Genomic DNA, 13820 nt, shown 5'->3' with positions numbered 1-13820 from the left:
GAGACAGAATAATGTTTGACTAGACATACTGCATTGCAGATGAATGTCGAGAATCCTGTGGGAATGTTTCATGTGCAGGAGGAGACTTAGTGCTAAAACTTAGGAAAGAGGTTCTGGGAAAGAAGACTTAGGCTTTGGCAAAAAGACAATAGGTGAAGTTGTAGAAACGGTTGGGGTTAGCTAGAGAGGAAAGGCAGAGTAGAAATCTGAACCTTAGGGAAGGTCCACACTTATGGAATGGAAGAAAAAGAGGAGCTAATGAAGGAGATAGAGAAGTAGTCACCATTGCAGAAAGAGACTTAGTATATTGTCAGAGCAATAAAACATTTCAGGATAGGAATCCACCACTAGTGTTTAAAAACTGACAGTGGCAGCGAGTTAGGAGTCATTTACTTTCACAACTAGGTAATGTGGCAAGGTCTTAATGTGTGTTTCTCCTGCCTCCTTTAGTAACAGAACCCAAGAGACCTCAGCTTATCACATGCTCTCAGCTAAACTTGCATTTCCTGGTCTTCCTTATGTATGGCCAAGAGACTAAGCTCCACCAAATGAGGTTGCAGTGGAAGGGATGTGTGCACTTCCAGCTCATGACATTAAAAAGAAAGGGCGTGCCCTCCCCTTCTCACTGGCAGGAACTCAGCAGCAGCAGGGGTGGTGAACATGCCATGAGCCATCTTCTACCTTGTGAGTAAGAAGCCTTATTTCAGGGTGGCAGTCACAAATGAGAAAGAAACTGGGGTCCCAGTATCTAAACTCTTTGCACTCAGATTGTTACAAAAGAAAAAAATTTTCTTTTGTTTAATGAACAGTTATTGTGATCTTATTATGGCAGCCAAGACGTTTCCCTTATTGATATGAGAAGTGTGCAGTAAGGAAAAGGAAATAAGTGAGTACAAACTCTTCTTTTAAAAGACAGAAAAAAAAAAAAAGAATGACAGTTTCTAGAGGGAAAAGGGTGAAGAGATTTATGAAGGTATTTAGGTTTTTAAAATCAATGATCCTATAATTCTCATCATTTAAAAATATATCTCCTCTCCTCACTCATTGCATGTTTTTAGATTTGCAGTAGTAGTTTTCAATTTATTGTTAGGGAAATGCAGGTTTTATTCTTTGTGATTATGACAAATCTTTGTAAGTAAGGTGTTTGGGGCATTTACTATTTGTGAATTTGCACATAACTACTTTTAAAAGTGACTTAGAAAAATCCGAAGTTTCACCAAATAACTAGAAGGAATTTATCTGTATTATCAAGGGATTTCTTTAAAATATGAAGCTTTTGGGTTTCCCTGGTGGTACAGTGGTTAGGCACAGTGATTAAACACAGCGCATAGAAAGTCAAATCCAGCATTGCCAAACAGGGTGACTTGAAACATGCAAGGTGTGTGTGTGGACATGTCCAAAATCCTGATGAGAAGAAGTAAAGGAAAAAGGATTGTAGCATGACCACACTCTATTGGGAGGTGCTCATGTTTACGTGCACAAGCTTTTTTAAATCTCTCCCACACGCATGTGTACAAGTATCCTCTGGCAATTAAAGGGGGAAAAAAGGATATGTAAACTATTTAGCTATATAGTAGAGGGCTAGGGAAAAGAAAGTTAATTTGTTAGAAGTTATAGTAATGGTCACATATGCATGTAAATAGAAATGCAATAAATAAAATTTTAGTTTGTGGAGCGCTTTTCAGGGGAAAATTTCTCATATAAAGAGAATTCCTGAAATGTCTACAGTACAATAAATGACCCCTTTGTGAGTTGAGGAACAGCATCTCTAAGTCCCCATCTCTCAGTCCTAAAGTGACCTCAGGGATCTCTGAGAGCAGCTTTCGGATAAGGCGACAACAGCTTCAAACTATCTGTTATCAAGGCTATGGCAGTTACATAATTAACCATAATAGCTGCAAGTAATATACTTAAAAACCATGTTGGTATTTAGCCAAGCTTAACACACACACACACACACGCAAGTAACCATCCATTCCCCATGGTGTAAATTATAGCTATGCTAATAATGAAATTTCTTATTTACATTTCACATAAAATTTACCAAACTCCTTATTCACTTATTACTTACCCATTATGGTTTTTTCTTTTTTTTTTTTAAATGGTACTTTTAAAGTTTGCTTTGGCTCAGGGTGAATTATTTGCCAAGACTTTCCTACTGCAGTCATGACTCCCCTGGGCCTTTTTTACCTTCTGCAAATTCATAGCTCATTTTGTGGGTGGTGGTGGTTTCTGTGCATGTGTGGGCATCTGTGAGAACAGTCTTAAAATATCCTAAATAGTGGAATATTTTATAAAGATCCTATAGCCTAGAGTAATTAAACAGCCAACAGAAAAACCAAATCTGCAAATAATAGCCAAAAAATACAGCAGCAAAAATGAGGTTACCTCTTCATAATTATGTACATAATTGAACAATCTATTGATTTAATAGGTAGAAGCAATGTGTATACCAAAAACTTATTGAATGTTTGGACATCAAGAGGCACAAATATGAAAATACATGAAAAGGTAAAACTAGGTAAGGCTTCCTCTGAGGATAAAATACAGTTCTGATGAAGCATAGTACACTACTAGATGCAAGGTTGGCTATAGATGAGCAGAGGAAAATTTTGTGTGTGTATACATTCTCAACAGAAAAATGTGATCTTCAAGACCAACATTAGTATTTTATAAGAAGAACTGAGAGGGACCTGCTGTTGGTGTAATGGCTATGTCGCGGGACTCCCATGTAGTCGACCGCAGTTCAAGTTCCGGACCCAGTGGCTTAAACTCACGCCGGGCGCATGTGGGTGCGTGTTCAAGATCCCAAAAGGAGAATGCAGGAGAAGGGATGGTGGCGTGGCCATACCCCCTGGGGGGTGATTTCTTGCTTTCTGTCTCTCTGTCTCTCTGGTGAGTGCATGTACCCTATAGCAAAAAAAAAAAAAGAACTGAGAAAGTGAGCAAGGTAGCTGTAGACATTAGCCAATCCCAAGAGAGCAATGAAAATTCTCCCTGCCTCCAAATCTCTCCCCAACTCACCTGCTTGGTTTACAGTCTCTCCTAATATAGTCCCTAATGAGCTCAAGAGCAAAAATGAGGGGTGTTATCTCAGAAATTAAATACACAGTTCCTCAGAGTATTAGTAGAGTAGTCTCTAGATTCATAGAGATTTTGAACTAGAAGAGGTAACAACATTCAGTTCTTGCTTCATCTTAATACGTACACTTTATAGATGTGACAATTGGGTCATTTGACAATAAGTGACAGACCCAAGATCATATAGCAACTTATGAGGGGAAGTAGAGGTAAAAATGCTGATTTGTGATGCTCTGCCTATAGGTCTTTTTTAATGCTATTGAGTATCATCTGTACTTAGAAGGGATAAAAGAAGGAGCTGGTATACCTCTCTGGGGGATGAGTCTCTCTACTAGAAGCAGCAGGATAATTGGGTGGGTCAGACTGAAAGTCTGGGGAGTGGGCTTCTCGACTTGTGCCTGCACACAGAAGTTTGCTCTTTTGTCCAAAACTGACTGAAATACCAGGGAAAATAAAGTGCCATTAATAGTGAGTTGTCAGGAAAGTCATGACACACATTTTTGCATAGAAAAATACATCATGACTTTCCCAACAACTTAATATGTCACCATGTAGTAGATTCCACTTACAATGATATAGGTGTTCTACAGGTGACCTCTACCCATAGTGAAATACTGTATATCCTCCTTCTACCACAGTCATTCCCTGACACCAGTTTAATGATAAGATTTGCTGTACACTCACAAGGCACAAGAACATTGGGCATTTTTACACACTCATTTGTCTGTTTAGAACTTGGTATGGGTTTTATGAGGGGTAGTTGTTACCTTGTTATGGAGATGCAACTATCTTAACTTTGCACCAAGCTAATGTGTGTTCATGAAAACCATGCTAGGCAGAAAAATAAGTATTCTCTACCATGTAAACTGTAGGTGACTGAAGTAGTTTTTAACATTTCTATTTCATTTTGGAAACAGAGTTTAAACAAAACATCATTTGCCATGGAATCTCTCCCTTTGAAATCCTATTATTGATTTTTTAAAAATTCGTTTCATATTGGACTAGCAGGTGTCATGGTGGTTAAGGCACTGAACACTCACATAGTTGACTACAGTTTGAGTCTTGGACCTGGTGGCTTGCTTTCTCACCTTCTCTCTCTCTCTCTCTGTCCATCTGTCTCTCTCTGGTCAAATTAAAATAAATGAGTGAATAAATCAAATTAAATAATTCTTTAAAAAGTGTATTTTATATTAATTCACTATATATCATTACAACATACAAAATGAATTTCCCCATCTAGAATACAAAGCTCTTACCATACCTATTGTCTTCAACAGATAATTTTCCATTTTGTATTTCCTAACTGTTTCACTTCATTTCCCCCCTTCATTCCCTCCCTTCCACCTTCTGCCATTTCCCTCCCTCTCCCACACTGGTGTGCACAGCTGCTCTCCATGCCTTTATATTGTCCAGTATTTCAGTTTCTGCCATAAAGCGCAGGCATTTGGTATATACTGAGCAGGGACATACAATACCTCTCGCTTTCTGGCTTACTTCATTTAGCAGTAAATCTTCCACATTTGTCCACTTTCTATCAAATGTATTATTGATTCATAATTTCCAACTTTTTTGGGGGTTTTTAGTTGGTTCTCATACATTTAAAAATCAAGTGTGGGACTAGCAGATATCATAATGGTTATGTCACTGGACTCCCACATAATCGACTGTAGTTTGAATCCTGGACCCGGCAGCTTAAAATTCAAGCCAGGTGCATGTGCGTGTGTACTTAAAATCTCGAAAGGAGAATGGAGAAGAAGGAATTGTGGCATGGTCACCCCCCCTCTGGTGGGGGAGTGATTTCTTACTTTCTGTTTCTCTGGTGATTGCATGTGCCCTATAGCAAAAGATCTCTCACTCAAAATAAATAAATAAATAAATAAATCAAGTGAGTTCAATTTTTCTGATAAAATTCTGAACTACAATTTTTCCTTTATTATTTTTTTACAAGGGATTAGGTTATCTTTTGGTTAAAAATTATATTTTTTAGGATGTCTTTGTACTGTTCTTGTAAATGAGGTTATATTACCTCCTAGCATATAGTGTTATTAGACTTACTGGGTTTCTGGGAAAAGTATAATGAAAAATTATAATATAAAATATTAAATAGGTATTGAAACAAAGCAATTATACTGGTTCTTCTTTAATTATAGGAGAAGATTTCAAGTTAATTTGCTTCTTCTGCCATAATAAATATGTGACTCTAACAGTTTAAAAGCGAAGACCCTTTATAGATAGAGAAACATTTTTTTAAAATCCTCACATCACAAGGAAACCCTGTACATTAGTCAGTTTGCTTAACTGGATAAGAGGTAATGTATATACTATGCCGACAACTTTAGCAAATAGATTTTTCTAAACAAGCTACTTCCAAAGATACTTTATTAGCTGTCATTAACTTGCAGCAACATTGTTTTAGGTTGGAAATCTTGGTGATCCATCTTGCAAAGCATGGCTGAAATGAAGAGACCCCTGAAATTACTAAATGAGAACTGAAAAGGGGATTGTGAAGTCATGACCCTTTTAAAGGTGTTGGTTTACAGAGTGTGAAATGGGCAGTTCAGCCCTGCACCAAGGAAGCAATGCTGCAGACATTACTGGCTGGGAATCAGAGGAAATGTCATTTTGAAGGACACTTGGACCCCACCAGCAGGTCTAACTTCTGTGATAGAGAAAACTATTTAATTTGGAATACAGTTCTGTATTTTAAAAGAAGTATTAAAATAAAAAGCAAGTAATAATCCTCTCTTTTATGTTTTTTTTTTTTTGCCTTTTTTTTTTTCATGTTTATGGGCCACTTTTAGGGCTCCAAGAATAAATTCACTAAGGATTATGCTCAACATCAGAGGTACAAATTCTTAAGCAAAGTCTACACAGTCAGACTCTGGATGTCCTTAGAGCAGGGACGTGGAGAGCCGACTGGCCAGCTGTTGTCCCTTCAGAGGAAGAAGAGCTTGGTTCTACTATTTTCCTATGAAAACTGATTACATAGGAGCTATTTTAGCTTATTTTAAAGTTCAGTAAGTGATCACAGGGTGAGAGCAATCAGCTGGGTGCCAAGATCTTTAGGATTTTTTAATGTTATTATCTGCAACCAATTTGCTCAACTATGCTACTGAACTATTCTCTGCTTCAGTTTATCTATCTAAGGATATAATCAGTTTAATCCCCATGTATCCAAAGAGGAAAGATGGGAAGATGTATTAGAAACACTTTAAAAACTTTGACTTTGTTAAAAAAAAAAGACTTTTTTTTAATTCCTTGAGAAAATATTTTCAGTTCAGTAATATTGGATCAAATCTCTAAATTTTGTTCCCCTTAAAAACAGTGTTTTAAAGTAAAACATAGAAACATAGGTTGCACATAAGTACTTTACTTTTATACCCTTTCTTTGATTACAAAGTGAAGAACAAAAATACTGAACTAGGGAATTCTAGGTATCAATATTTAGTGAGATACACTGGCTGCAATTATATAGTGTTCTTCACTTTGTAAGTGTTTTGTCTCCTCCCACCCCATTTTGAATGACATCCTCCTACAGATGTTGCTCAGGAGTAGTAGCGAGACCTGTTTGAAGTTTAAATCCGCGGCACCCTTTACAGAACAGTGGCAACTGATCACAATAATGATCAAGCAGAAATGCTTTCTTTCTGATAAACAGCCAAATTCAGCCTCTCTAAGGAAAATGAACGCAGGCATGTCCTTGCACACAAATATACAAGCATGCATGCGCACGCGCGCGCACACACACACACACACACACACACACACACACACAGCCTACATTCAGAGTGGAGGTTTTTTTCTACCCCCAACTAATAAAATCAGGAGGCTGCAATGAGACTGAGCGGCATGCAGTTTGATGTCCTCAGCAGGATACGGGGACCCAGAAGTGGCGCTGTAAATCCAGTGTGGGGCTTCAACGCTGTGTGAAGTGGGGGCCTGAGTCTCAGAGATTTCCCTTTGATGCAAGTTCAGTATATTAATGGGAAAAGCATTCACTTTTATTTGTCTATACTGTCTGCGACAGCAAGGCTGCCTCATTTAGCCTGGGCCAACATGAAAATACGCAGAGAAGCAATCTGTTGCAAATTAGCACAACTCCCCTTTCATTTACTAGCAAGTAATTGGAAGGGGTTAAGAAAGTGTAACTTATCAGATTATGTGAGTGTATCTACTTGTGTGGACGACAGCTTTCTCCGAATTTCCTTAAGAATCCTCAGGCAAAAATCCTTCCAGCTTGTCCACTTGATCTGAGAGAGAATGCTGATGGGTGTGACATCCTCGTGCTTCGTTAGGTTTGAGAGGGCACTTTCCCAGACTCCTGAAGGAGGTAGTAATGCTTTTTTTAGAATCTTACCTTTCTTTAGATATGTTCTTACTCTCCCGTTTCCAAATCATCTTGAAGTCGCTGCAGAACTCATACCACACCATAAACACATAGCTGGGTGTGATCTCCTTCTCACCAGACTTTGGCTTCATCCCAAAATATCCCACTGTTGTTTCAAAACTGTAACAGGTAGGGGGGGAATGGAGTGAAGTAGGGAGTGAGAAACTGTCAACACCAAAGCCTGTTACGATGAGGCGGGGACACTGGGGCAGCCTGCCACAGGTCACTTTTCTAATACAGGAGCCCATGCTCATAGTTACCATAGCTTATCCTAAGTCTCAGGAAACCTATTTGCCCACATTGATTTGACAAGAAATGTCACTTTATTGGGGCTACTCCTAACATATCTGTATAAAAGTTAAGATGCCTAATTTCAGGGTGGGGTTAGATAGGTAAAACTTCTTGAGTTTATCCTCCATCTAAAGTTCCCATCATTTACCTGCTCTTCATTTTATGTTTTATGAATACATGTAAATCTGATGACACTGATTCTTTAGCATTAGCAGTGGCCAGATGACCTGTAGAGAATGATTCATCTATTTCACAAAAAAATTAAGAAAATCACTTCTATCCTTATTCTGACATACACTGGTTTTATAATCTTCAGTCAATCATTAAACATCTCTGACTCTTCATTTTCCCAAGGGTTAGGGTTAGGGTTAGGGTTAGGGTTACCTCATGATCTTTAAGAAAACTACATTTTCAATTTTGATGACACAAAAATACAAACCTCCGATGTACAAAAATAGACATAAATGTGGGTCTACCAAGGTTTGGATGAAAAACCATCTCCGATCTTGGAAAAAAATCCCTAATCTGGTCCGAAAGGAACCCAGATTTACTAATGTGGGGTCACAAATATTACTAAGACCCACCCCATGAAGGTTCACTGCACACCAGACTACCTAGGCCTCCCAAGCAGCCCTGGTTGGAGGCACTAGCTCAGTGGCAATTTATAGCTTAGAACTAAAATCTTTCCCCCTTGCCCCCACCTACCCAAGCCTCACGACAAGCTCATTTGCCATGAGCACTTAAATAAATGACCCTCTTTTCTAGGGTGTTGGAAACTAATCAAATACTCAAGTCTCTATCATCTGTTCAGACATAGTGGGTTTTTTTTTTTTGTGGCCATCCTGAATACTGAGTTTCCAATAGAACTCTATTCAATGGCGATTGTAAAACCCTGAAGCCCCGTTACTATTATGGAGCATACTTTCATCTCGTTCTCAGTTATTGGGCAATATGTATCTCATAAGATTTTATCACATTTCACAGATGAACTGTTAATTGATTCCATGGCTACGATTAGGCGAGATCCAAGCTGGAGCTGCAGCTCCGAGTCCCATAAATTCTTTGTGCTTCTGTAAATAATAAATCTGTTTTTAACGCAAATTAAAAGTACTGGTCAGGGAATTTGGGCTCTCAGTTATTAAAAGACTAGAAGTGTATAAGTGAAGAAAGGCAATAACTGCAGTAATCTCTTAAGAGACTTTCTTATAATACCAAATGTGCCTATTTGGGGAGCAAAACCAGTAATGGGAGAAAGTAGCGATATCCAAGGTTTCCCAGACATAATTCTTAATTCTGTGGTGGTCAAAATGCTGATACAACCAGGTGCATATGCTACAGTTTATATCTTTGTTCCATGCAAAATGAAAACTTTATCGATAGTATCATGGAAATGTGTTAGAGAGTTATGTAACCTCTTGGAATAGGCCATGAATTTCCTACAGAGTCACAAGACTTTAGAACTGGAAGGGACTTACAGGTTGATTTGCCCAAACATCTTGTTTTACAGAAGAGAGAACAGGCCCACAAAAATGAATGACTTTATTCACTGTCAGAATTGAGCCTTGAACTCGGTTCTCCTGACTCCTTGTGAAATGTTCTCTACTTCACCCTTATGCTCATGCTAACAAAGCTATTCAAGAAATGAAATAATCATTTCTTGCTATTTCTACTTTAGACACAGTTGTTCACTATAACACACAAGTTATGCATTACTCCCAGGAAGGCATATAATTATTTTTCCCCCTCCTTCTGCTTACCTTTCATACAGATACACACTTAGAGACATATTGTGCATTAATAGAGGAAAAAAAAAAGACGTTCACTTTTGGTATTCAGAGGAACAAATTATCTTTCTACATTCCAATAGGATATAGTGAAGCCCAGTCATGAGCTTCATGGGTCATCCCAACACCTCTAGTGTGATTTGGAGTTTATACTGTGAGAACAACATGTTGTAAATTCAGTGCAGTGTCAGAGAATGACAGAGTTATTTGGTGGTTATCAGAGAGCCTGAGAAAAGCATGTCATTTTTCTTGGGGTCTCACTTTTTCCCACCTCTAAACTGAACCTAACTATTGCTCTCCCTGGGAACTTATGAGGCCCCTACTTTGCTTACTCTTCCTTAAAGGGGGTGAAAATAAAAAGAATTCTGAATTTCAACATTTTTGCCCCCTATGTGTTTTGGAAACTAAGAAAGCAAGAGAACCTCTTCAGAAAAAACAAAGCAGAGTCCCATGAGATGCCCTGGCTCTGGCCTTCACAGCTTTGTCAAAGATTAAGTCACTCTGAGGATGTGCCTTGTTACCCCTTTATTTAAGAAAAAGCTAAAATATAAACCTACAACTATCTAATATAGTCTAGACTATGTCTTCCTTGGATAAAACTCTCTTGGTTTCAAATTCAGTTTTGATTCACAGAATGATCATTGAAAATTTCTGAAATTTGGATAAGAAAATTGCTGCTATTTAATGACCAAGGGAATTTTCTCCAATAGATAGGGAACAAAGGGGTCAATTACGCTTTTTGAAATTTCACTCTATCAGCAGGTAACTCTAAAATAGCATTTCAACTTTGAAAAGATTAATTTATATCTAATCATGTTTCGTTTTACACTTTTTTTATATCACTCGAAACTATTCCATGACTCCTTTTATCTTGTATAATTCTTTGTCTGATTTGCATCTTCTTAATTTGTCAAGCATTTTTAAAGTACAATGATAATACTGAAAAGCCCATAACCAAGTGAACTGTTTCACTTTTATAGTGTTGAGATGCCAAAGCAGAACACATCCACTTATTGTTTTACATGTATGCCTTCAAAAACTGCTTAGGAAAAGCAAATATTCCTTAGCCTCAGAGTAAATTGTTTCTCTTGAGAATAAAACATGAGAATTTACTAAATCTCACACGAATATTGCAACACTGACCACAACCTCCTTAAAGAGTGTAACCAAACAACTGTGGTTTCTACATTAAAGATGGGATCTAACATATTTCATGTATGACATGAAAGCTAGACTACCTTCACCACAAAGCCACGGAAAATGCTGACAACCAAAATTTATGACTCTCCTCAGCATAGCTAATGCACAGCAGCAGCTTCAGCCCCTCTAAGGTGGGCCCCCTGTATTTTAAGTAAGAGTCTTGAAAAAGTATTAGAAATTTGACATCCACCTCGGAAGATGAATTTCTGTGTGGACTGATAACCAATCAGCCCTTGTTGATGGTTGCTTCTTTATGAGCTAAACAATTCTGTAACATAGATACACTCGTTTTATGTGTTGAGAATGGATATATCTATAGACATACACATATCTCTTTAGATATATATGAAAAAGGTCAATAGAGGAGTACAAGAGTATGAAAACATAACCATATAATTATCATAGTTTTGAATGATTGATAGGATGATAATCATCATTCAAGAAATGTACTTAGAAAAGTGTAAGATCTGCCTAAACCTTGTTTTCATTAGCATTTTAATTTTATTGGTAATTAAAGTGGGAAGCTGGGCAAGAGGTTGCCACTTGTCACAGCAAGGCAGGCAGCACTGTCCATGGGCTTTTGGAATTCTGGGAAATTGTACCTAGACAGGAAGAAAATGATTATTTGCATAGTTTGTTCACTTGCACTTACACTCAAAACTGAGAAACTCTTGGTGAATTTTCTATATACATAGGCCAATGTCTCCCTTGTACCTATTCCTTGTCTACAATATCTTCTAGTATCTGACGAATTACATAACAAGCCTCTTAGGCACTTGTGATAATTGCTTTAATCTAGTTATAAAATACAAAGAAGGGGGACAGCTGGTATCATGGTAGTAAGGGCAGATGGATCCCACATGGGCAACTGCACAGTTGAGTCCTGATCCTAGCATGTGTATGCATGCCCAAAACTGCAAGGGGAGAATGGAAGAGAAGGGACCAGGGGATGGCCATTCCTTCTGGAAGGTGCTTTCTCACTATCCATTTTTCCCTTTTTCTCTCTGGCAAGCACATATGCCTCCTGGCAAATTAAATATGTAATATATAATATATAATATGTAATATATAGTGTGTGTGTGTGTGTGTGCGTGTGTGTGTATGAATAAAACTGTTCTTAAGTTCCATGGCCTGGTTCAGGAACAGAGGAATGAAGGAAAGGCAACAGAACAGTGTCATGACATGTATGTGAGCCAGGTGAGTCGCCTCTAGATGATTCTCTGCTTCTTCGGGGGAATAATTACCAAGAACTGCTACAACGCTTTCTTTCCAGTTCTTGGTTAAATATTTCTTCTCATGGATGCATATTCTTAAATAGGCCAAGAGAATGACGAGTCAAACACTCTGTTCAGTGAAACAAGCCAATCACAGAAGGACAAACACTATACGACTGCATTTAATGGGGGCACCTAGAGTGTTCAGTCTCCCAGAAACAGGCAGCAGAACTGTGGTTGCCAGAGGTTGATGCAGCTAGGATAGAGAATCAGAGTTTAATGGATACAGAGTTCCAGTTGGGGAAGATGAAAAAATTCTGGACATGAATGGCAGCACAGCAATGTGAATATACTTTAATAATAATAATAATAATAATAATAAAATGGCTAGTCAAAGAGAGAACAGGGCAAATAAGAGCTGCTTACCTCTTCTGTGCATTTTCCAAGTGACTTTCTTCCATTTTGTGCTCCTTTTTTGCTGTAAAAGAGAAATAGTTAAGATTAAAACTATTTTTGTCTATTATATCTTTTGTATAATCTTCTAGTTTTGGTTATACCATTTGTTATCATCATCTGAATTACAGGGTTGACAGCCACTCCATGTGTCCTGGAGACCACTATTGTTTTCTTGATAACACCTAGAGTTAATGGTAGCCAAAACATTTGTTGCTTTCTCTGAGATACTTTTGAGAGTGAAAGGGAGCAACATTAATATTAATAATTATACCTGGACAGAGACATAAATGGGAACAATCCTGGGTAGATTGCCACAGTTCTGGCTACAGGCTGGCCTCTCAGTGTGCTCTTAACATATACCTATTATAGTTCCTCTCACTCTATGAGTAAGAAAGCTAAGAAATCAAGTACCATTTGCAGCAGTTCTGCTCAGAGTCAAGCAAATTCAATGAGAATCATTGCACATAGCACCTTGATACCCAGGAGCCTTTGGCAGTCTAAGGACGATGATGAACTCCTTTGTCTTCAAAATGTATTCTATAAAAATGACATAAGATGACTAAGGAAATAAATGATACTGAGATAACAATTCCCAGTAGATGGCATAGTGGTTAAAGGCTGACCTGGTGGCTTGAGACTCATGCCGGGCACATGTGCGTATGTGCCCAAAATAACAAGAGAAGAATGGAGAGGAAGGGACTGTGATGTGGCCAACCCCATGAGGGGTTATTTCTCACTTTTCGTCTCTCTGCCTCTGACTCTCTCCTCTCTGGTTAGTGCATGTGCCCTAAACGCAAAAACAAAAACCAAAAAGAAGAGAGATACAATTCTGAATCTAAAACACCTGTGCTCTGGGCCTCGCAGGTTGTGCCTATGGGAGGCCTGGGTTTGGTTACCGTGCCAGCCTGAAGACCGAAGTGTGGCTGCATGCTCGCCTATAATCCTAGCTACTTGGAAAGCTGGCAGGAAGATCACAACACAGCAAAACCCTGTCAGGAATTCTTTGTCATTCTCCATTTCCCTCTCACTGCCCTCTCCTGCCTCTCTCTCTCTCTCTTTCTCACATAAAGAAAAAAAAAAAATCCAAAAACAAGGAGAATATATACTCTGTAGGGATTGTTTAATCAGGAAATTTCATTTTGGGGTAGTTATTTTACATATTCTTCTCTCAAATCATAAGATAACAGTTGTTATAAATGAAAATACCACTCTTTTTATTTTTATTTTTTTTTTGAGAGGTTTTCGCTATAGGGCGTGTGCACTCGCCAGACAGACAGAGAGAGACAAAGAGACAGAAAGCGAGAAATCACCCCCCAGGGGGGATGGTCACGCCGCAATCCCTTCTCCATTCTCCTCTCAGGATCTTGGGCACGCACGCACACGCATCCGGCATGAGTTTTAAGCCAC

At 38.4% G+C, this 13820-nt stretch overlaps 1 protein-coding gene across 2 annotated transcripts in view; it reads right to left on the bottom strand.

Moving 5' to 3' along the window:
* The window catches only part of FMN1 (formin 1), a 491267-nt gene that overhangs the window by 32035 nt on the left and 445412 nt on the right, over nucleotides 1-13820 (bottom strand). For both annotated transcript variants that reach the window (XM_006141689.3, XM_006141690.3), the window contains 2 exons: nucleotides 12384-12435; nucleotides 7439-7588 (listed from right to left, as the gene is read on the bottom strand). In XM_006141689.3, the coding sequence (XP_006141751.1) occupies nucleotides 7439-7588; nucleotides 12384-12435 (202 nt within the window). The remainder of the gene's footprint in view (nucleotides 1-7438; nucleotides 7589-12383; nucleotides 12436-13820) is intronic.

This window comes from Tupaia chinensis, unplaced genomic scaffold (assembly GCF_000334495.1).
Source record: "Tupaia chinensis unplaced genomic scaffold, TupChi_1.0 Scaffold000062_1, whole genome shotgun sequence".
NCBI lineage: Eukaryota > Metazoa > Chordata > Mammalia > Scandentia > Tupaiidae > Tupaia > Tupaia belangeri.
This window is presented reverse-complemented; position numbering and strand designations above follow the sequence as displayed.